Genomic DNA, 22022 nt, shown 5'->3' on the forward strand with positions numbered 1-22022 from the left:
GCCATGTAATCCATATGTTCTCATGATGGAACCAGTACAACCAAGCCCAAGCCTGGGGGGGAGGTGGGGGAGAGCAGTGGGCAGTTCCCCTGATAGGCTTTCTAAAAATAAACCCGCGGCCTTACATAATAACCGGATCAATGCCAGCAGGTCCTCACTATCAGCTACAGTGGGACGTGACATACACAAGCAGCTTCACAGCCCTGACTGACTTTTTAGATTAAACAAAACCCAGTAAGATAAAAAAAGACAAACAAAAAACACTAGGTGTGTTTTATGTAGCTGATCCATCTGATGGTGGTTACTTTAACCCTTCTTTAAATGCTGGGTGATGTTCATTTATTCATTTTAATTTGAAATGTAAACATCAGGTTTACTTATCAATATTAATATGTATGTATACATGGGAACTTTTTTAAAAGTTAGTTTTGATCTTTTCAACACTGTCTGACATTAGAATAAAAAGAAAATAAAAAGTGCATGTCACGATAATCACAATGCCAGTGTTGTGTTCATCAGTACGACTGGTGGAAACTATCTAGGAACATTTACTCAGTCACCTTACTAAAGTGCAAATGTGTGGTACTTGTGCTTCACATGTGTGCTTCCACTTTATGTGGCTTCTACATCTCTATGTTTCACGGCAAAATATTATGCTTTTTACCCCACATTTATTTGACAGTTATACATTTGTTGCTGATCAAATTGTACACACAAAATATATGATCAGCTTAAAAAATATGACACATTGCTACAGATAAAAGAACTCATCAGTGTTGTTAAAAGTTGTTGTAAAAAGATACTTCTACATTAATCCCTCTCTATCAATAATCTAATGATGTTATATATATCAATATAAGAATCACATGCTGTTCTTCTGTATAACATATTTTTCAACTTAATTCCTTAAATTTTTTTTTCTCTTAAGTAAGATTGTGAATGCAAGACATTTACTTGTAATGGAGTATCTTTACACTTGTATTTTTATTAACGCAAAAGAGTGTTTCACACCTTAAAAAAGTGATAGTATACTTAAAAATCATATGAACGCAGATGAATGTATGTGTTTTGAATTGCTTAAGTTGTTAATGTGAAAGTGTGCCATGGCAGAAAACATCTTAGGTAACACTGATTTCAAAAATGTTGAAGTTACACCATATCTGTGACCATAGTTACCCGAGGCCGCTGTTCCACTTCCACCCGCTTATATCTGTCCATTAAATATGAAGCTAAAGCCAGCAGCCAGTTAACATGACTTGGCACAAAGACTGGAAACAGAGGGAAACAGCTTATCTGGCTCTGTCCAACAGCAACAAAATGCATCTTCCAGCACCTCACACCTCACTAATTATAAATCATTACAACTAGATTTTTTAATCTGTACAAAAGTGTAAAAATGACATTCAGCCTTCACTATTTCTTGCTGGTAGGCAGTTTTTTTTTTTACTTTAGACAGAGCCAGGCTAGCTGTTTCCAGTATTTTGGCTAATTTAGCCGTAAGTTCAATGGACAGGTATAGGAGTGATGTTGATCTTCTCATCTAACTCTGCGAGAGAAAGCAACAATTTTTCCCAAAATGTCAAACTCTTCTTTTAAGTTTAAAGGTCCCATATTGTATAAAGTGATATTTCCAGGTCTTTTTTTGATTATAAAGCAGGTCTAGGTGCTACTGTGAAAGTATCAAAGTGCTCAGTTCAAAGAGAGATGCACACAGCCTGTGTGCAGAAACTGAGCCTTAAAATGAGCTGTCAGGACTTCTGTTACTTTGTGATATCAGAATCAGGAAATTATATCACTCAGGAAACAGTCAGCCAATCGGAAGAGAGGTCCAGAGACTCTCTTATGATTGGCTCACCAGCCTGTTGTTACTAGAGAGGGGATGTAAAACAACATAAAGAATGTTTTTCGTACTTAAAACCGCAAATATATCTTTTTGTGGATATCAAAACACACTGGGAAAGTGCATTGGCCCTTTAATGGGAACTTTTCTGAGAGTATATGCTCAAAAATACAAATTTATGGCCAAGCTTTGTGATTTCCAGCTTTGTAGAAAGTAAAGCACAAAAAGAAAAGTTCCCCTGTGATCATTTATAATTCATATATGCAGACATCCAAACTGAGTGCAAAGAGTACGGCTTGAAACATTCACCTTGTCTGTCTCTCTGCCTGGTCTTTCCCTCTCAGAGTGCACTGTCACTGTCTCCAAGAGCAGGCAGGAGGGGATGGGTAATGGTGATGTGGATCAGGATCAAGTTTCTGATGCTGAACATGAGAAAAATGAGTGCCTTTAGATTTTAACTTTATATCTCTGTAGAGGCCCCCTGCCTTCACTCTTTCTCATTGCCTTTGTGCAGTGTTCATCACTGTTGAGTCCCTCATCAATCACCACTACTCATCTATCTCATCCATCTCAGAGGCCAATGTCCCCCACCACATCGCTCCCTCATAAATCAACAGACAAATGCATACCAAACAGCAGCTGTCTTCCTTTCTTTTGCTCCTCCTTCCTCTTCTTACTGTTATTCACTTTATTTTTGAAAAGGACCCTTAAATGAATTTCAGATTAACAGGTGTCAGTATGCAGAACGGCCACCTTTGTGAGCATGATATAAGACTGGAAAGGAAGTCAGCAACAAAAATAATGTTTTTCAGCTTTTAAACTGTATGGTGATGACCCAGGCCTCTTTGCCTATTAGACTCCGTCCTGGAAACTTTAACAACATTAAAGTCGCACAGTGTGTCCTATATGTTTGCAGGAGAACGTATTAGCGCCACAGACAGATGGAATAGCACTCTCACTCAGAAGAGATTTAAAGGATCAAAGAGGGTGAAAGGGAAGGGGAGGGGAGGGAGGGGCACCGTGAGAATAGTTGCCATGGTGACCATGACATCACTGGAGGCTTGTGCGCTTTGCCTCAATGGGAGTTTTGTTTGTGTGGAGGTGAAGGCAAACAACAGTCTCAAGACGACAAAAGGAGGCACTTTGTGAAATTTAAGTGACAGTAACGTGGCTCTCAGAACTGCTGGATACTGAGGACAATCAGGAAAATTAGGCCTTTTTTTCCCCCCTGTGCTGCCGTCTCTCCCCTCCCTCTGCATCTCTCTGTCGTGGGCGACTGCTGTAACAGATCTGAGTTACGTCAACACGCTTATAACACAGTGTGGTTGTGTGGAGGTGAATTGCATGTTCCAGTCAGCTCAGTCTTTTTTAATTGAGTTATTAGCTCCTCTGAGGGACACAGACGGAGAGAGGCAGCACAGGGCACACTGCTGGCATTATTGTATTGCATTAGTGAGGTGCTTCTGTGATTTTATCCACTCGATTTATATCATTAGATGTGGACAAAATATTGGAAACAGCACTCAGTGTAATATGGTATGATTCAACAACACCACAAACTACAATGGCCAAAATTACCAAAGTGTTAAAGAACTCTCTAAAAACTCAACAGTATAACTTTCATGAAGCCAGGTTTTGTTGCAGGGAGTGTAGGTTGCAGGTGTACCTAATAAACTCGTATCTATGGATACAGGTTGAAAGAGTGAAAATGTCCCGCTGAAATAAGGAGAAGCAACAGACTCATGCATATACCTACACATGTCACTACACATGTAAGCATTAACATGCGCACACTTGTAGTCAGACAATACACACAATAGGAGACGTTCACACACAATAACTGTGATGATCATCTCCTTGATTCTATTCATTTTGCTCCCTTTTCCACAGGCTGTAACTACAGCTATTTTCTCTTCACTGCTGGGTGCCTACTTCCCTGGCAGAGGTAGTTTTGACTTGCTTTTACGTGTATGACCTGAGCAGGGTTGTTGATGTGAACTGACAATTGTGTGGTTGGCCTTCCAAGGGACCCTTGGGGTGCTGCTTTAGAGATGAGCAGCACTGTTTATTCAAATGTTCAAGTAGAGTAGAAATGAAGTAACCTAAGCCAAAGGGTAAAAATAATGTGATACAACATACGAGAAACTATAGAAACACTATGAAAGGACAAAGCAATTTTTAGTGGAGGGTGGCACTGACTTTTTTGCAAGGATTGACTTTTGTAATGTACATGTTCTTCCAGTGTTTGTATGGGTTTCCTACAGGTGTTCTGGTGCTGCAGTTAACTCATGTTTCAATGACATGTAGGTGGATAGGAGACACTATGGTTTGGTTAAGCTTACAAATAATGAGTTTGTATGACATATTGTCCAACAAATCAAATGTGTTTAAGCTGCTTCTAATGGCCACACTTGAAGATTGAATAAAAAGTCAATTGTAACAGAGAGGAGATGGAGGCCACGTTCATTTGATGTTCACACAAACAGTTGCAGAAATAGATGTGCAGCAAATGAAAAAAAAAGAGATCTAGAGAGAGAAGTCTGCTGCTTCCCTGCACCTCTGTCCTGGGAAATGCTGGTGTATTCACCCATCCTTAAAGTAGACATTGAACTTTGAACCAACACCAGTGTATCTCCAATCAACTTCATGTGACTTTCCTTAAATTAATGAATTAATTCCCCATTAATCGAGACCTTAGTCACAGAGTGCCTCCCTCATGCACTGCTACCAGGGTGTGTGCGTATGTAACTATGTCTGTGTGTGACTCACTGATATGGCAGCAGGAGACCTGTCACCTCACGCACAAACACATACATACACGGCCGTTGTGCAGAGCCAAGAAAGGAGGATGTCTGGAAACACTGCAGCAGACCAGCACAGTTTATGGACTATGAATGTGGTACACTGTGTCTGCTCCAACCAGATGCACCACAGGGCAAAGTATTTGTAATTCCCCAGCCTAAGATAAAGACTTGTATAAAGAGTCATATACCCAGAACTTTGTTTATCCAGTATCCAGTACACATAGACTCTCCTTCTCATACGATACAGTATTCCCACCTTCTCCACAGCAGTCAAAAGTTGCTGTCCAAAGATATCATCTCTGGCACCATTATGTCAAAATGAGATTTGTGTGCATGTGTGTGTGTGTGTGTGTGTGTGACAGGGCGAAGGTCAGGACAAGAGAAACTGCTGTCCTACTGAGATGGTCAACACTTTGGGTTGGGTGGGGGGGGGCAGTGACACCGTATGCGTGTCACTTGGGATCAAAGGGCACTTGTAACTGATTCAGTGAGTCATGCATCACTTCTGGCCTCTGAAGTGTATTTCAGAGGAACTGATACAAACTTCTTAGTGTGAAGCACAGCAGCTGGACGCTTCCTTTCAGTAGATGGTGAGAACATGAAGGAGGGGCCGAGCGTTGTGGAAGGAGTGTTGTTTGGTGCGAGCTCTTTGTTTTGGGGGAAACTTTAAAACACTAGAGTAAACAGAGTTTGATGGATGAAGGTTATTTTGCGAGGGGACCGGAGTGTGAGGTCTCTGAAAGGTGAAGGGGATGGTGTGAACTTTATGGGGAGTTTTCATTGATGGCTTTTTAAGTCTGAATTAGCAGCAGGGAAAAGATATATATGTTCACATACATGTTTTATTTTTGCTCATGCAGTGTATTTTGTGGTGAAAATAAAAAAGCCCTCTATAGCCCGCTCCTCATCTCTGCTTGAGGCTACATTAGCCACTGCTGGCACCAAACTGGCAGTGGTTGTGTTGCATTGTGGGTAATGTAGGCAACGGATTTTGACAAGGAAGAAGAATGCATTGATGCATGGAAAAAAGATGAAATATCAGGTTCTACTGCACTGAGTTTCACCCTTTTTAAAAACTAGATCTATCTATCTATCTTTCTATCTATATTATTTGCCTGCATGCTGATTCTAATTCACCATCCACCACACCGATTCCACAGGACAGAAGCTAAATAAGGGAAAGGTTACTGCAATGTGCTGTGCTCATTTAAAGTATGCATCAGCTACTCCATGATACCATATCTGTTTCCAAAACAGGTAGAACCATTAGCTGTTGGAGTCATGCACTGGTACCAGGGTGTGTGCGTATGTAACTATGTCTGTGTGTGACTCACTGATATGGCAGCAGGAGACCTAACATAGACCTGTCATCTCACGCACAAACACATACATACACGGCCGTTGTGCAGAGCCAAGAAAGGAGGATGTCTGGAAACACTGCAGCAGACCGGCACAGTTTATGGACTATGAATGTGGTACACTGTGTCTGCTCCAACCAGATGCACCGCAGGGCAAAGTATTTGTAAGTCCCCAGCCTAAGATAAAGACTTGTATAGGGAGTCATATACCCAGAACTGCGTTTATCCAGTACACATAGACTCTCCTTCCATGTACAGCCATTCCAAGAAACAAACACCATAAATAATGTATTTGTTTTAGCAATAAACAGAATTTGATTCAACATGATTTATATATGATACAGTGCACTCAATGAATGTGAGATTTGAACATTGATTTTACTGGTAAAAAAAATGGATTCTTTTTAGAGTAGTGTTTGTTGATTTATAAATAAATGACAGTAAAGAAGAGCCACAGATTTGTGAAATAAGGAGATGCATTGTCTCAGGTTGATGAGAGCAACTGTTTCAGATGACATCAGGATGAAGCAAAGGCAGACTGTTCTTGTCTTAACTCTCTCTGTGGCTACATAATTCTGGTCCAGGCTCAGGGCCAAAAGAACAGGGAAATCAGGGGTTAGCCATCAGTCAGTGTGCTGATGATGTGGATGTAGTTGTGGAATACACAGAATAACTCTTATCTGTGTAGATAATTTGCTAAAAGTCACACTTAAGATTTGAAGAAGTGCTGCAGCTTCAAAAAAAAAAAAAAAAGCTGTTTGTTCTCATATACACTTCTATTTATTCCACGGTGTTCTTGGCCTCAAATAGCCAGGTTTAAAAAAGGTAGTCTCATCAGCACTGATTAATAACATTTCCTGACCTATTTTGGCCACACACGATACAGTGAGCAGCCGTATTAAAATACTGTTTATATACGGAATATATGGAAAGCACTGTTATTCTTGGATCAGCTCTTGATTAAGCTGGTAAATAATTCAGTGTTGCGCGTCAACAAAGAAACATCAAAGTAACGCAGCATGCATGCACACAAATGCACTGACTTGCTGTCTTTACAGTAAGGGGACGTGCTAACCATAACATAAGAGCCTCTGAGGCGGGATCAAATTTGCATATTCAACACAGGCATGAAATGGGCAACTACAAGTGCCACGCAAGCAAAGTGTGAGACCTTACAGACTAAATGAAAAGCCATGCATACATCTTGTTATTACCGTAAGTGGTTTCATGTTAGATATTTAAATTATGACTGTAAAAAAACACGCCACAAGCATGTGACAGGGCAGATGATAACAAGTTGAATAATCTTATGGAAGAAGCACAACCAGAACAATTCAGGATAATAAAGGTGGTTTATAAACCTAAATCTAAAAATCAGAATCTCATTTGCAGGTAGATGAGATTTCTGCTGGTGCGTGAACACTCCATCTTCATCGATTACTTAGCGCACATGCTCACACATACCTGACGTAGACGTGCACACATATGGTTAGTACAGATGGATGTGATTACATATTCAGGGAATGTGAGACCTGGCCTGCTGAGAGATGTATGAATGTGAGTGTGTATCTGTGTGTGGGGAGTTGAATACACAGATTCAACAAAGTATTTTTCCACGGCCGTGAATACAGAATACCCCCCCCCCCCCCCCCCCCCCCCCCCCCCCATTCTCCCATTCTCCCTCCCTCCCTCTATTAAACACAACAGTGGGATTGTTATTCCCCATCTTCCTCTCTTTCAACCTCCGTCCTCCTCCTCCTCTGTTGTCTGGCTCTATCTCTTCTCTCATCTATCAGGCACACTTCTCGGCAGACATCCCCTGCTGTTTACTTTTAATTTCTCTCAGTGAATCCTAATTGCACGCTGTGTCTTTCCAGGGTCAGTTCTAATCAGAATTATGATAAGTGCATCAGATTCTGCAGCCACCATCTCCAAACCGTCTGAGGTGTGCTTGTCATGGGTTCTTCTGCTGTCAGTAGGTGGGCTCCATTTTGCTGACTTTGCTCTCAGAAAATAAAATAGATTTTGCTTTCCCTCGATGAACAGAAAATAATTTGAAGTTATCTTTTGTCCCGTGGTCAGTGTTTGTTTTTCATCCCTCCACTGATTTTTTTTCTGGCCTTCATTCCATCTATACCAGCTCTTTCTTCATTTCTTTTTCCTTTCATCTTTCTCTCTCATTGTAAACCCTTAGATGTCGCCCCTGGTGCCTCAGGGCACAACCGTCTTCTCTCCCCTATTTCTTCTTTCATATCATCCCAGCTGTCCTTTATACCTCTGTATTTCCCCTCCTTTCCACACTCTTTCCATTCTTGCACCTCTACGCTCTTTCAACCAGGAGACTATTGCCTTCCCAACACCTCAGAGTCACACCAAGCCCCGAAATGTGTCTTGATTGAACCAATCACAAGTAAGCAGCTGTATATGTAGGCGTGAATGTACCTACTGGGATGCACTGAATTCCTCAAGCCACATTTGGAGGTAGTTAAGGACACATTTGGCCACAAATGTACTTAATGTGAATGCAAATGTGCCCCTGTCCACAGTGAAAGACTGTTGGGGCGTTAGTTCATACATGCCAGGAAGTTTTGTAGAAGCCAAAAATAAAGAAAGCCAAGATTGGATGGCGATGTGTCTTGTTCCGATTTTGAGTTTAGGGTCTGGTTTACAGAAATGTCATGTATGTGCTTATCTGCATACTGAGCAGACAAGTGAAAGCACTCAAGAGAGATTTCAGCCAGTCTGATGCCAGCTGTGACAGACCGCAATCTGTCTCAACTGAATCCAACAAGATAGAAAAAAATATTTATATTGGTTAAGATAAAAGCTGTATGTTAAATAAGGGAAATGAGACCACCACTAACAGAATTACCACAGAAATAGCATAATCAGTCTTTTAGACATGAATTATACATAAGGATGACCACATAGCTTGTTTCTTCTATGGAAAACAAGACTAATGTGCCACAATGCAATCCTTTCACCTGATGAATAAGAAAAACCTGCCAGTGGGCCGGAAATAAATTCACTCATTTCCCATGCAGTTTGCGTACAAAGCAGAAAACAACTCAAGAAAACCACATACAAATAAAATAACTTGATTTAGGAAAAGTTGTGAAAGGTGTTAAAAAAAATGAATTTCTGTCACCTAAATTTCACTTTGTCTTTATAGAATTGAAGACCTGTTGTACCAGGTCTTTAAGTACGGATTCACAGCGTTTGCCAGACTGGGTTGTTTATTCTGTAGATGTGGTAAGCGGCTACTGTCAATAATTAATAACACAGTGTGCTGTTATAAAGTAACATGCTGAAGAATATCTACCACCTCTCTTTTTTTTTTTACTATTAACATCACCAGCTCCTTCTATTGAAGTGTCATTCAGAGGATGTGGAACATGCACAAGACCAAACAGACGAGCCGCCTTCCACCCTGTGCACAGTGTGGCCTACTGTTTTGTCATATTAATGGAGGACTCTGCATGAAGAAGTCATGAGTGATTGGGTAGAGAGAAGAGTGCAGAATAAAAAAAAAAGTAAAGTAATCAACATAATGTCAGGCACTAAACCACACAAAGTGATGTGCCTTGTCACTGCCACAGATGAATCAAAAATACCTCGGCACCTTCCTCTTATCTTTCCATCAACTATCCACGTCTCATTACTAAATTGATTCTCCATGTCCTTGAGGCACAGGAGGTGTCACTCTATCATTTGAGACATTTTATGTATACAGGCTCCTGGGGGGTGGGGTGGTGTGCGTGTGTGTGCTTGTACTCAGTTGAGTACATACAGAGCACATACAGAGCTATTATACTGACTGCTTCCCTCCTGCTTTCTGCTGTTAAAGTCGTAAAGTCATAGCATGGTGGTGGTGGTGGTGGTGGTGGTGGTGGGGGCTTTATGCCTGTGTGTCTGACATTATCCACTGAGTCGTGTTGTTTTCTGTCTAGAAGTTAAAGGAGCTGTTTGTAAGTTTTGCTATTGCTACATAGCCAACGTTAGCATTAAGAGCTGCTTACTCACCAGTCTTGTCAAGCGCTTCAGGCTTCATGGTATTTACAATACAACAGGTAATAATATGCCCTCTGAGCAGTGCTACTTCTCCAGTGCAGAAAGTGTTGAGACTGCTTTGCTAGCATGCTAGCTGGTTAACATGCTAACTTCAGTAGAGGGAAAATAAAGTGGTGAAATGGAAGCAAGATGGTTGTTTTCATTCACCGGAGGCAGCTCTTGGTGAGTAAAGGAATGAACTTTAAGACTGAACAGCATTTGTTTCAAGACCGGTAAATAAACAGCAGTTAATGCTCATGTTGACTATGTCGTGATAGCAAAACTTACAAATAGCTCCTTTAAACCTGGAGCACTCTGCCACTGGTTTTCCTAAGCAACGCCACTTGGTGAAAGTGAAAGAAAAGTGAAGACTGCGAAGATGCAACTGCTGCTTGTGCGTTACTTACACAACATGAAACAGCAGAGATAAAAATAGGCTATCATGCTATCTATGGAGACAGAGCATCAGTCTTTTGCATGACTCACTGAACAACACAGCACTACATAGGATGAATAAAAATACACAGAAAAAACATGGCAACCTCATTTCATGTTTTTGAAACTAATTGTGGTGCAATAATGAGCCATTTTACACAGCTTAGAGTTGGTTATATTAGGATACTCTTGTGTATTTCAGCCTTGTTTTTTTTTTTCTCTTTGCAGATGGCAAATGGATCTATTGATGTTGCCCCAGTGGGCTGTCATTGGATGAATTATGTAACAGCCTCAGTGGGCTATGAAGGCGACTATGCAGGAAGAAAAAGTACTCACGCTGCTGTCGTGACAACTGATAACATAACCTCTGTATTTACATACACTTTACCATGTAAATCCTCCGTGTGCATGCATGGTGTGTGACTCACTGCAGGCCACTGAAGCATGATGTTTAATGGGCAGCCACAGCTGACAGACTGTCCCAGAGTAAAGAACAAGTACAATTTGTCATTCCCTGATAACACCATAAATTGTTGGTGTAAATGCTCAGTCACTCATGAAATTTAGTTAAAGAGATTTTCCACCAGGATGGTTGTTTCATGTTTTAGAGACAGAATAATGAAGGTATGAAGGTTACAGTTATTTTTTAGATTCAGTATTCAGTATGTATACTGAATGAAAGCTATAGGGCATTGAGGCATACTGACGTCTGCTTCAGTACTCTTATCACTGCTAATGCAAATGCTAAGTGGTGCTGATGAATTGTAGGTATTGTGTTGTCTTGTCAAGCCACTATAACTAACTGCAGTCGACCAGTTTTCCCACCAAATCAATAACTATATCCCTACTCAGATAATTGGCCTTTTCATATCTACTGTTCCAGGAACACATGCTTTCTCTTTTTTTAGAAAAATAAATTCACCTCTTCAACTAATGGTAACAGCACCAAAGGAACAAAGATGTAACCACTTCCTATTGAAGGTTGTACAGAGAGTTGAATTTTTCTGACTAAGTACTTTTACTTTTTTTGCGGATGTCTCAGTTTGGAATAAATCCTTCTGGCATTAATAAATCATTAAATCATTTTGGCAGATCAAAAACAAAATGCACTGAAAGTCCTGAACTCAGCACCAGTGTTGCACCCACAGTATTCATCTCCCCTTCTCTCCGTCTCCTTCGTTGCATGTCTCTCCCGCTACCACATTTACTCTTCAAAGGGAGAGCAAAGCATCTGTCTATTACGAGGTGCCCAGGGCGCTCTGCAGAGTTGTGTTAAGTAATAACAACCAGTGACGTCAAAGGCTCTCCGCCTGAGCTGGAAGGAGGGAGGGCGAGGGGGCGAAAAAGGGATAAAAGGACGGGAAGGAGGGGAGGCAGACATGGAGGCGGTAGTGTGTGAGAAATCTCCTCTGCTTGTGTGTCAGTTGCCCTTCTTCTGTTTATGTGTGACTGCTGTATTAACACTGGACAGCAAAGAAGTCTTTAATTACAAGCCTTGAATACTGATGTGATTTCTGTTCCTCCTCTCTCAAAATATTACTTCAACTTATTCCTTTATCCTACTGGTTGAGAGAAAAGCAGAAACAGTCTGTGATGTTCCATCACACGCCTGCTGCTGAGCATATTTCTGTATATGGTCCTATCACAGGAGCCTGTATGTTTATGTCATAGGGCAGCAGTGAGGGAGGACAGCCTCTGCTTATCCTCTGTTGTCAGGGTGAGATCGAGTTTGTTTTTATTACAGGGATGTTAGGTTGAGGTCTTATGACAAATGCCGCTTATGCAATACAATGTTTTTTTTTTTTTTTGAAGGTGACCTTCAATTCACCAGAATAATAAATGTAAGCGGGTTAGTAAATATCAAGATATCCCACACCTTCTCAGTGAAAGCTTCCTTCAGTGTAAACACACACAGCTCAGCTAAGCCCTCATGAGTTCGATTTTCATAAAACCTGAAAATGAGCAGCAACATTTGGTAAATTACTAATTTAACGTAATTTCTCCCTCAACCCACATTCTCATTCCTGGAGTCAAAGCACAGACTCCAACTGAAGACCGATGGGGGGATTAGAGATCTTAGGGTGTTACACTCCTTCATAAGCACAAGTGACAGAAGTGGCAGTGAGTGGAGGATACATTAGAGGATTACACCCTAAGACAATATAGCAGTCTTAACATGCCTCATTATGGCTGCTGACCTTGCCCTGTCAGGTGACGGCTATTTATTAGAACTGTGGACAACATAAGAAGGCACATACACAATCGACCGACTACCAAAAAAAAGCACAAGAATCATGCACAGTATATACAGTAAACTGCCATGAAAAGCATTTACCACAGAATGTCTATTTGGCTTTGGTCCTGGTGGACATGTGACATTACAGTGTGCCGAGCTGTTTACAGTAAAAACAACCCAGGCCTTGCCAGGACTGTGGAAGTCGCAGTGTTGTTGGCAGCCGACTCACTCTCCCACCCACTTCCACTCCATAAAAGCTAGATGTGAGTCTGAATCCATGGGGCTACGTCAAAACATATAATCTCTCCTCTATTGTGCCCCTGCCTGATCCTGTCGTCTGTCTCATGTATTTGATCCCCACAGCACTTTCCATGGGAGCCCTTTCGCACACATTTACGGCTCACGACGAGCACATGACTCCGCTTGGCAAACCTAAGTGCATGAAGAATGTCTAAAGGTCCACCCTGTCAGCAGGGCTACACAGACCAACAGCCCTCTCTTCCCCTTACGAGCCCAGCTGCTGTGATGACAAAAGTGACCGATAGATACAGGACATAGTGGCAGTATCCATTCCTATCTTTAGTCTCTGTTCTCATTTTTTTTATTTTCCTATTGTCAGCTGCTCTATCTATCTATCTATCTATCTATCTATCTATCTATCTATCTATCTATCTATCTATCTATCTATCTATCTATCTATCTATTACTCACTTTTTCCTCTCTGACATTTAGCCACAGCATTAATCAGTAGACAGTTTGTTTCATTCATCATTGTGGTTAATGGTTTAATTCAAATGGTAGAAACGACCTTTTCTTTGCAGCAGTGACTTCATATCATGAACATACCTGTTGTGTGTGTGTGTGTGTGTGTGTGTGTGTGTGTGTGTTAGTGCACTTTAAATTTGGCAACAGTGTGCGTTCAGCCGAGCAATGACGTGCGCAGCCTACATCAGCACCTTGGATACGGACACACCATTCACCGTAGGGCTCCTGCCCCGTTTTAGACCAATCAGTGCTTGTGTTTTCTAGATAGCATTCAGCACCACCCACACTGCTGCCAGCTGTATTGTTCCGCTGTAGGGAATCTCCTCTTAGGCAGTATACATTCATCAAACACTCCTGCAGTTTTTCGTTGACAGGTGACGATATGAATAGTCATGTATGAATAATCTACGGCAGAGGGGATATAAGTGTAATTACAATCGCGAAAAGGACTCCTTCCAGTGCTATGCTGTGTGGTTTTAACGTGGCACACGCATTAAAAGATCAGCGAGCGCTTGAGTGCATCAATTAATGGCACCGTGTCTCTAATATAATCTGGTAAAGACGGTTAGACCAGCCTGTGTGTTCCTGGATAACAGATTTAGCCTGTAAAACATCTATAATCCAACCTTCTCACATCGATATATGTATTCGTTTCAAGCCAACTAAAACAAAGGTATGATATCTCTCCATATATAATATCGTTCCTGTCTTAACATTAATTACTTTTGCCTTTTGCTGTCAGCGCAGACCTAGGTTATCTCTGACGCAAGCGCTCATCATAGGCGTCTCTCCCATTTCACAGAATCATATGTCTTTGAACGACACTGCTGAGCAGCCAATGAGAGCACGACTCGGGCCCTACGTCGAGGGCGGGACTCACCGTCCGGACCAATCGCAGCCGCTCGTATTGTTTTGACCTCTGAAACCGCATCACCGCCTACCTCGTGCCCATGGCGGAGGAAAGCTATAAATAAAGGCAGCACTGTATCAGAAGGGGGACGAAGTTGCAAAACTCCCGAGTAGGAGGGAGCTACTCTGCAAGCCTGCTGAAAGAGGAAAAAAAAAAAAAACCGACAAATAACCTTAAAGAACAGAAACCGAAGCAAACCGTAAACGCCAATCCTCCGAAATCTACATGTACTGGAATACTTTTTTGTATTGTTGATAATATATTCTATGTGAAGAAAGTATTTATACTTTTTTTTTCTATTTGCACTAACTAACGGTACTTCAAAACTACTGAGAATCTTTATTTTTTACAAAAAAGTAAGTATTTTCACCGGACTCGTTACTGTTACTTGTGAAATATGTAATATTATTGTCGTAAATTTGCTTGCTGTCGTACTGTAGCTCTTTTCATACTCACTAAGCTGATTTGCTGCGTCAGTCCACTAAGTTAGGGAGGGGTGTGTGTGTGTGTGTGTGTGAGTGAGTGTGACAGAGTGAGATAGAGAGTGGATGTGTATGCAGGCGCTTGCGTGCGATAAAAGTGTATGGTATGTCAATTATTTTCTTATCTCAGTTTTTAAAAAAATGACAATAAGATTCCTACAGACGCTCGAAGTACGTCTGCTGTGATCGTGACTTTACAGTGTAGCCTGCCGTATCGTACTTAATTTTCAGCTTTAAAATGTCCAGCGGTGTAAGGGGTCTGTTGTCGCCATTACAGCCCTGTAGTTTCTGTTAAAATGTAACAATATGCCTCTTAACTTTATTAAACCTGTACGGTGAATTCAGACCTGTAGCCATTTGGCAGCTGACAGGAACCTTCTCCTGTTTTCGAGGGCAGTTTCATGAGGGAGGCGATAAATGTTGCAGTTATTTTCCTGTTTCCTTTTTTTTTTCCACGATAGGATGAGGAGGGGGAAAAAAAAAAAAAAAAAAAATCAACTTTAAGGTATTTATAGAGCCTCGATAAGTTCACTCACTGTATCCTTCAGCTCAGCTCTTCTACATAGGGAGGATCATTGTAGCACAGCTCATTTCCTTGAATTTGGTTTTATAGTTTGTGGCATTTCCATTTTATATTACGTCGTGTTTTAACGTTGAAGTATTTCCCCTTCTGTGTGCTAAAATTACCAAAAATATGGGTGTAGCCATAGTGGCCTAAGTCTTATTTCGACATTGTTTTTAATCTAGGAAGCGATCCGACTAATCGGTGTTTGCTGCACGCATATAACCAGCCCCAGTGACACGACTGTCAGCTTTGAAATCCGACTCAAATCATTTGCTCTGTCGTTAGGCATTACTGACGAGGCACCTCCTCACTCTGGTTTACCCGTTTTCTTTCATTAAATGCAACCTCGCATTCGTTTTCCTGTGTCCTGCCGTATGGACGTTATCCACTCGCCTATTATGTAACAGGATTGCCGAGTCCTAGTGCTAGGTCGATGTGTCCAATGGCTACTTTTTGACAGATAAACAATATGTGCACAGCTCGGTGCCAGATGAGCAATAAATAAAGCTGACTTTGTATTACTATTTCTTCAAAACCTGCGCATTTTCTCCTATCTGGTTGCAAATCTGACACTTATGAAATCTGAGCTCACCACAGTCAAAACTCCAACATGCACTGGTACTTCAGACAGACGCATAATAATTAAAGGGCACTTGTGCCCCCCTTAAAAAGTAATAATAGTTGTGTCAAGTAGCCAAATAGATCAGATGACCCGAACAGATCTGTTGTGAATATTGCAACATCAGCCTCTTAAAAATATTTACATTTACTTGTGAATTTATGTAAACATGTTGAAATGAATGATTACATTTTTTTTTTCCTCTACTAATTGTTGCAGGAAAAAATTATCACACCCTGTGGAAGGACACCACTTCTACAAAACCAGCACTTTTGCTTTTGAACCCATTTTATCCAAGTTCTGGTTGCTTTTGCCATCCTGCCTGGAGAGCATCTGTGTTGCCAACCACGGATAAACAAAGCAGACCCAGTGGACACATTCAAGGTCAGACACACCTATTCTTCACGCACCTGGTAAACGTCAGCAGTTAGCTATGCAGCTTGAAATCCAAGTAGCTCTCAACTTCATCATCTCGTACCTGTATAACAAGCTGCCAAGGCGACGGGTCAACATTTTTGGCGAGGAGCTAGAGCGCCAGCTGAAGCAGAAGTACGAGGGACACTGGTACCCTGACAAGCCATACAAGGGCTCAGGATTCAGATGCATTCACGTGGGGGAGAAGGTGGACCCTGTGGTGGAGAAGGCAGCCAAAGAGAGCGGGCTGGACATTGAGGATGTCCGCAACAACCTGCCCCAGGACCTCAGCGTGTGGATTGACCCCTTTGAGGTGTCCTATCAGATCGGAGAGAAAGGTCCTGTCAAAGTGTTGTATGTTGATGACAGCAATGAAAGTGGAGCTAACAGTGGGGGGCTTGATCTGGACAAGGAGATCAAGAACAGTTTCAACCCTGATGCACAGGTCTTCATGCCCATCAATGAGCCTGTGAATGGCACCTCTCCAGGCTCCAGCTCACCTTCTCCTCCTTTCGGCCACTCGGCAGCAGTCAGCCCCACCTTTATGCCCCGCTCCACGCAGCCTTTAACCTTCACAACAGCCACCTTCGCTGCCACCAAGTTTGGCTCCACTAAGATGAAGAGCAGTGGACGCAACAACAATGGCGGCAGTAGTGCTGCGAACAAGGTGGCACGCACCTCTCCCACCAACCTGGGCCTGAATGTGAACAGTCTCCTGAAACAGAAAGCCATCTCCACCTCCATGCACTCTCTGTACGGGTTGGGCCTCGGAGCGCAGCAGCAGCAGCAGCACCAGAAGCCCTCAGCCCTGTCCCCCAATGCAAAGGAGTTTGTGTTCCCCAGCCTGCAGGGCCAGGGCAGCCAGAGTGCTCTCTTTCCTGGGGACAGCTCGCTCAGCCTCAGCCCGCTGCAGTACAGCAATGCCTTCGACATGTTTGCGGCCTACGGTGGCCTTAACGACAAGTCCCTTATGGATGGCTTGAATTTCAGCTTGAACAACATGCAGTATTCTAACCAGCAATTCCAGCCAGTTATGGCCAACTAGTACATGTAAAGGTACTACCTAAGCTACTACTTCACACAGAAACGACCAGAGATAATGTGATGGGGGGAAACAAACACAAATGCACATTTTGAAAAATTAAAAAAAAAAACAAGAACAGAATGTCAAGGATAAAAGGAAAAAGTGACTTGTCAACTGTAAGATCTGTGTTACGAGTCTAAGAGCATGAGCCCGAGGGTGAATTACTTTGCCCCCTTGAGTTATACCTTTTCTTTCTTTCTTAAATGATGAAGCTTGTAGTACAAGATGTCCAAGCTTGGTTACCTAAACTTCAACATGCATCATTGTTATTTCTTTTGCCAACCAAGCACAAAATATTTTTTTTATGTGACTGTTTTAAGATATAAAAAAAGACAAAAAAAAAACCACCACAAGTCATGGCCTCTTTCAGTATTTAAACATAACTGGACACAGCCAATTTTTCAAGAAATTGGCATAAATAAGTGGGATTTCCTGGTCTTTTTTCTAATTGTATAATTTAATTTAGTACAGAGTTTGTAAAATATCAGAGTATCTATTGTTTCTACGACATGGTATTGCATTTATATCTTTTTACTACTCCAGTGATCTGTGATGGCTGCAGCAACTTTATGTTTTCTTTTTTTATTGAAATTATAAAATGAATCCATCTTAAAAAAACATTGACTATTCTAAAGATTGTGTACAGAATATTCCGTAGTGGTGGGATTTAAGAATATTTGCTTTTTTGAAAAACATAAGAGTTGTATTTTCTGTTAAGAGTTTAAAGATTTTTGCTATATTATGGACAAAATGTAATCGTATATTAATTTTGTACCTACATTGTGCAATACTTGATAAAACAAACGGTATAACAAAGTATTCGGAGTCAGTGTCTTACATGTTAAGAGGGACTGATAGTTTATTAAGTTTGTATTAAAAAGCTTGAAAATAATTACACTTGTTCAGTTTGTCATTGGTTTTTGTGGTTGAGCTGGTTGATGCAGGTCTTACAGGACATTATGCAGAGTATTTTAGGGTTTTCTAACATGTCAGGGCAAATCCCGAATTCTGTCCTGAAGTCAGAAGAATCAGGTTTTTCCTAAATACGCCCACATCCATTTTAACTCAACTGTTTGCTACAGTGGTGTGTCCTTAGCAAACAGTTTGACAGTTCACTCACAGCTGACAGATTGCAGGGTAAGTTTGTTACATTAGTGAATCACATCAGGAACTAATGCTACAGTAGATAATATATCACATACTGCAACACATTTCATATCCTCTGCCAGTAGCTCAGATATATTAGTACACAAGCGTCACCACAAGCTCTCAGCAACATTTGTTCACACCATGAAGGCTGTGCTGGTTAACAGTTGCCCGTTGGCCAAGTGTCATTACACATATGGATACTGGGTGTGTGATAGTGTCAAGCCTGATAACCTCCTGAACTAAAGCCAGGCCTTGTATGTAAGACATGGCTGCTAAACCATCAAACAAAATTCAGAGGCATAAACTACACAACACACAGGCAGAGACCTTGTAGTGCGGGTTGAAGTATTTATAGATGGCCCCTATCTGATGAAAACACACATCTGATAATGTACCTATGAAGTGCCATCATGTTTAGTGGATCATATGAAAAAACAAAATTGGCCTTGGTTACTCTCTCTGCATCATCAGCCCATGAGAGTACGTGGGTGACAGGTTAAACAGATATCTACTCAGAATGCTCAAAGTGCTTGTTTGGAAGATACTGAATCCCGACCAGCTCCAGGCTGCTGTTCCTCTCCATCTGACCTCCCTGTCAAGCGGAGGCCAGAAAATATCCCCACACACACAACCCCTTCCAGGGGGTCAGCAGAGTCATGACTAATTGTAATAATAAAACACACCATGCAGTACTGGAAAACAGTGTTGAAACATGTTCAGGAGTGTGTAGCTGAATGCCAAGCTGGTCAGTTACATTTCACCCAGTGTCCTCAAGGATATGGCCTGTTAATAGATAACTGGCTGTAGTTTTATTTAGGGTAGAATGAGGTGCAAACAAGTACATCCTAAGAGTTTTGCAATATACTGGGGTTGGAAAGTAATAGAATGGCTGAGCATTTACCGAGACTTAGTTATTTCAGATAAACTCTTAACCTGACATATAAGGTAGCATTTTTTAAATTCATTTACATTGTTGCTTGATACATTAGTTTGCACATTTTTACAGCAATGATTACAATAATTAGGGGCATTGTTGAATAGCAATGTGGTTAATCCAAGCTTTTGAGATGTTTCTGTAACAGATATAACAGTTGAGGTTATATATGCTGACGGTAAATGAAAGATTTTTTAATATTCAATGTATTATCTCAGCAAAAACCTCATTCTGCAGCATCAGAGTAAAAACACATTTTTTGATGACCAGTATTGAAGTTGAGACCTCTGTGGAGTTACTGCTGTTGCTCCTGATGAGAGGTTGCTGGACTGTATCATGCCAGCGCTGACTGACTAAAATCACCCTGACCCTCCCGGCATATCATGGTCCCCCCGGGGCTGGCTCATCATTGCTTGTCTGTCTGCGTGTCCCCTGATACACTTGGGGCTTGATGGGCTGTGTAAAGTTCAGAGTGTGTGTGTGGGGGTTTATCTCAGCTGCTGATACTGAGTGTGACAGAGTCTGGTGGGGGTATGTTTGTTTATCTTGGTCTGTGGCACAGTGTTTGTGTGCATGTATGATCATTGGGGTGGATGTTTGTGTGGAACAGGGCATTCTGAAAATACCTTTGATGGATTATGATTTCGTTTTGCACAACTGTTCTGCTCAACATGGTTGTTTTATTGATGGTCTTCTGTAGATAACAACTCAGCACTGTGACTATCCAAGCTAGTGTAGGAAGAGGCAGAGCAGCACTGCACATCAGCTCTCTCTTTATCCAGGTTGTGTTATTCTACGGCGGGTGTGAGAATCAACAGTTATGTCCTGTATTTGTAAATGAAAAGGAGTGTGCACTATTAACTCCAGGGATCACTATCACCACTTTTTGTTATTGTAATACTTAGTATGTTAAAAAGAGTTATGCCATCCTTAAATTGTAGGCAAATTATTTCTGTTAATCCGTCAAAACCTTCATTTTTCAAAGAATGTAACATTACCTAAGTCACCACCAACTTTACCATACACATGTCTCCTTGACCCTTACCTGCAACACGCATACATGTGACACACTGTAGTAATATTGTCTTTTTTATTTTAAAATGTAAAATGTATTACATTTTACAGGTATTAGAAGTCATGAAATCATATATTTTGTTGCTTCCCAACAATGCCTCCATCCCCAGGGGTGACTGAAGGACAGCGGAGGAAAGAAGTGAGAGAGTGAGAGAGAGTGATGTAGAGGACGTGAATGCCATAAAAATACAGCACTAAGAATACCAGTGAGGAGAAAATACAAGTAAGATGAGGCTGAGAGTGGAATCAGGATAGCAAAGAGAGACGAAGGGAGACAGAGGCTAAGAGAGAAGAGGAGGGAATGGGATGAACGTGGAGTAATGTGACTGGGAAAGGAAAAGAGTGAGAGTGAAACACTCCTGGCACCATTATTGATACTAATGCAGTGCCAAGCACACCCCTCAGGCCCACCCCCCCCCCCACCTCTCTTTGCCTGTCATAAAAACAGGTGGTGCTCAGCTCAGCTTGTGGTCCCAGCCAGCCGACAAGGCCGTATGGTAATGTCACCCTCCTCAGCAAAAAAGCAGTTAATGGCTTTTCAGTCCCTTGCCTTAGTCCAACCCCTCGCCCCATCTATTTCTGGAAGCATGCTGGAGCCGATTGAGCAATGATAAGCTGGAGGGAAATATGCTTTCCTCTGAACATTACTTCACTACACCTTATCTGCATCTCACAGGGGAAAGTAGAGGATCTCAGCCCCAACATCGAAGAGTCTAACCTGCGCCCAATGCTTCTTTGGAGCAAGCAAAAAAGCAGAAATGTTATGTTGTAAAGGGTGTGCAACAAATGCAAGAGATTAGACTTCTTAACCATCTTGCCTCTAGCACACATTAAGGAGAACATTTGTTGACTGGTCTCACAGTTGAAGCTTAAGTGACTACCAAGGGTATTGACACAGTTGCTTTAAACAGTTGCTCACACACCCATTTGGAACACACAAGCTGTTGCTGGTAGGCAGACAAGAAACAGTTTACATTCATTCAAATAGATTCTTGAGTTGTACTACTTGCTACACCCTGCAGCTTAAGACTGGCTGGTGCTAATTCAAACAGAGCTAGAGCTTAAGTTTTACAGAGGTTAATGTGTAGTATATGAAGGATGCATGTGTTTTATGAATTTTATAAATGGGCTTTCTGTGGTGTCTTATAGATGCATTGCGTGTCTGGTGATTCTTGTCATAACACTTTCCTGTCTTCCTGTGTACACACCGCCACACACACACATTGTAAACTGTATTTAGAATTTCTGATGCATGGTGGGAGTTGTCCGGTTTGCTTTGTACACTTATATCCTCAGCAGACAC

The 22022-nt window shown here is 41.6% G+C and overlaps 1 protein-coding gene across 2 annotated transcripts; it reads left to right on the forward strand.

Moving 5' to 3' along the window:
• The first annotated feature begins 14481 nt into the window (after positions 1 to 14481).
• On the forward strand, positions 14482 to 18454 carry tob1a (transducer of ERBB2, 1a). 2 transcript variants are annotated; one of them, XM_071473933.1, is made up of 2 exons: positions 14482 to 14754; positions 16284 to 18454. In XM_071473933.1, exon 2 carries the CDS (start codon positions 16498 to 16500, stop codon positions 17521 to 17523), a length of 1026 nt encoding a protein of 341 aa, XP_071330034.1. In that variant the 5' UTR covers positions 14482 to 14754; positions 16284 to 16497; the 3' UTR covers positions 17524 to 18454. The 2 variants fall into 2 exon arrangements, with proteins under 2 accessions (XP_071330034.1, XP_071330035.1); XM_071473934.1 differs by lacking the exon at positions 14482 to 14754 and adding an exon at positions 14933 to 14984.
• Positions 18455 to 22022: the final 3568 nt, after the last annotated feature.

This window comes from Trachinotus anak, unplaced genomic scaffold (assembly GCF_046630095.1).
Source record: "Trachinotus anak isolate AG129_WGS33_773 ecotype Australia unplaced genomic scaffold, CSIRO_AGI_Tana_v1 ptg000003l, whole genome shotgun sequence".
Classification (NCBI taxonomy): Eukaryota; Metazoa; Chordata; class Actinopteri; order Carangiformes; family Carangidae; genus Trachinotus; species Trachinotus anak.

Excerpts from the sequence above, each read along its gene's own strand:
- tob1a (XM_071473933.1), top strand. The coding sequence starts at position 16,498 with ATGCAGCTTGAAATCCAAGTAGCTCTCAACTTCATCATCTCGTACCTG.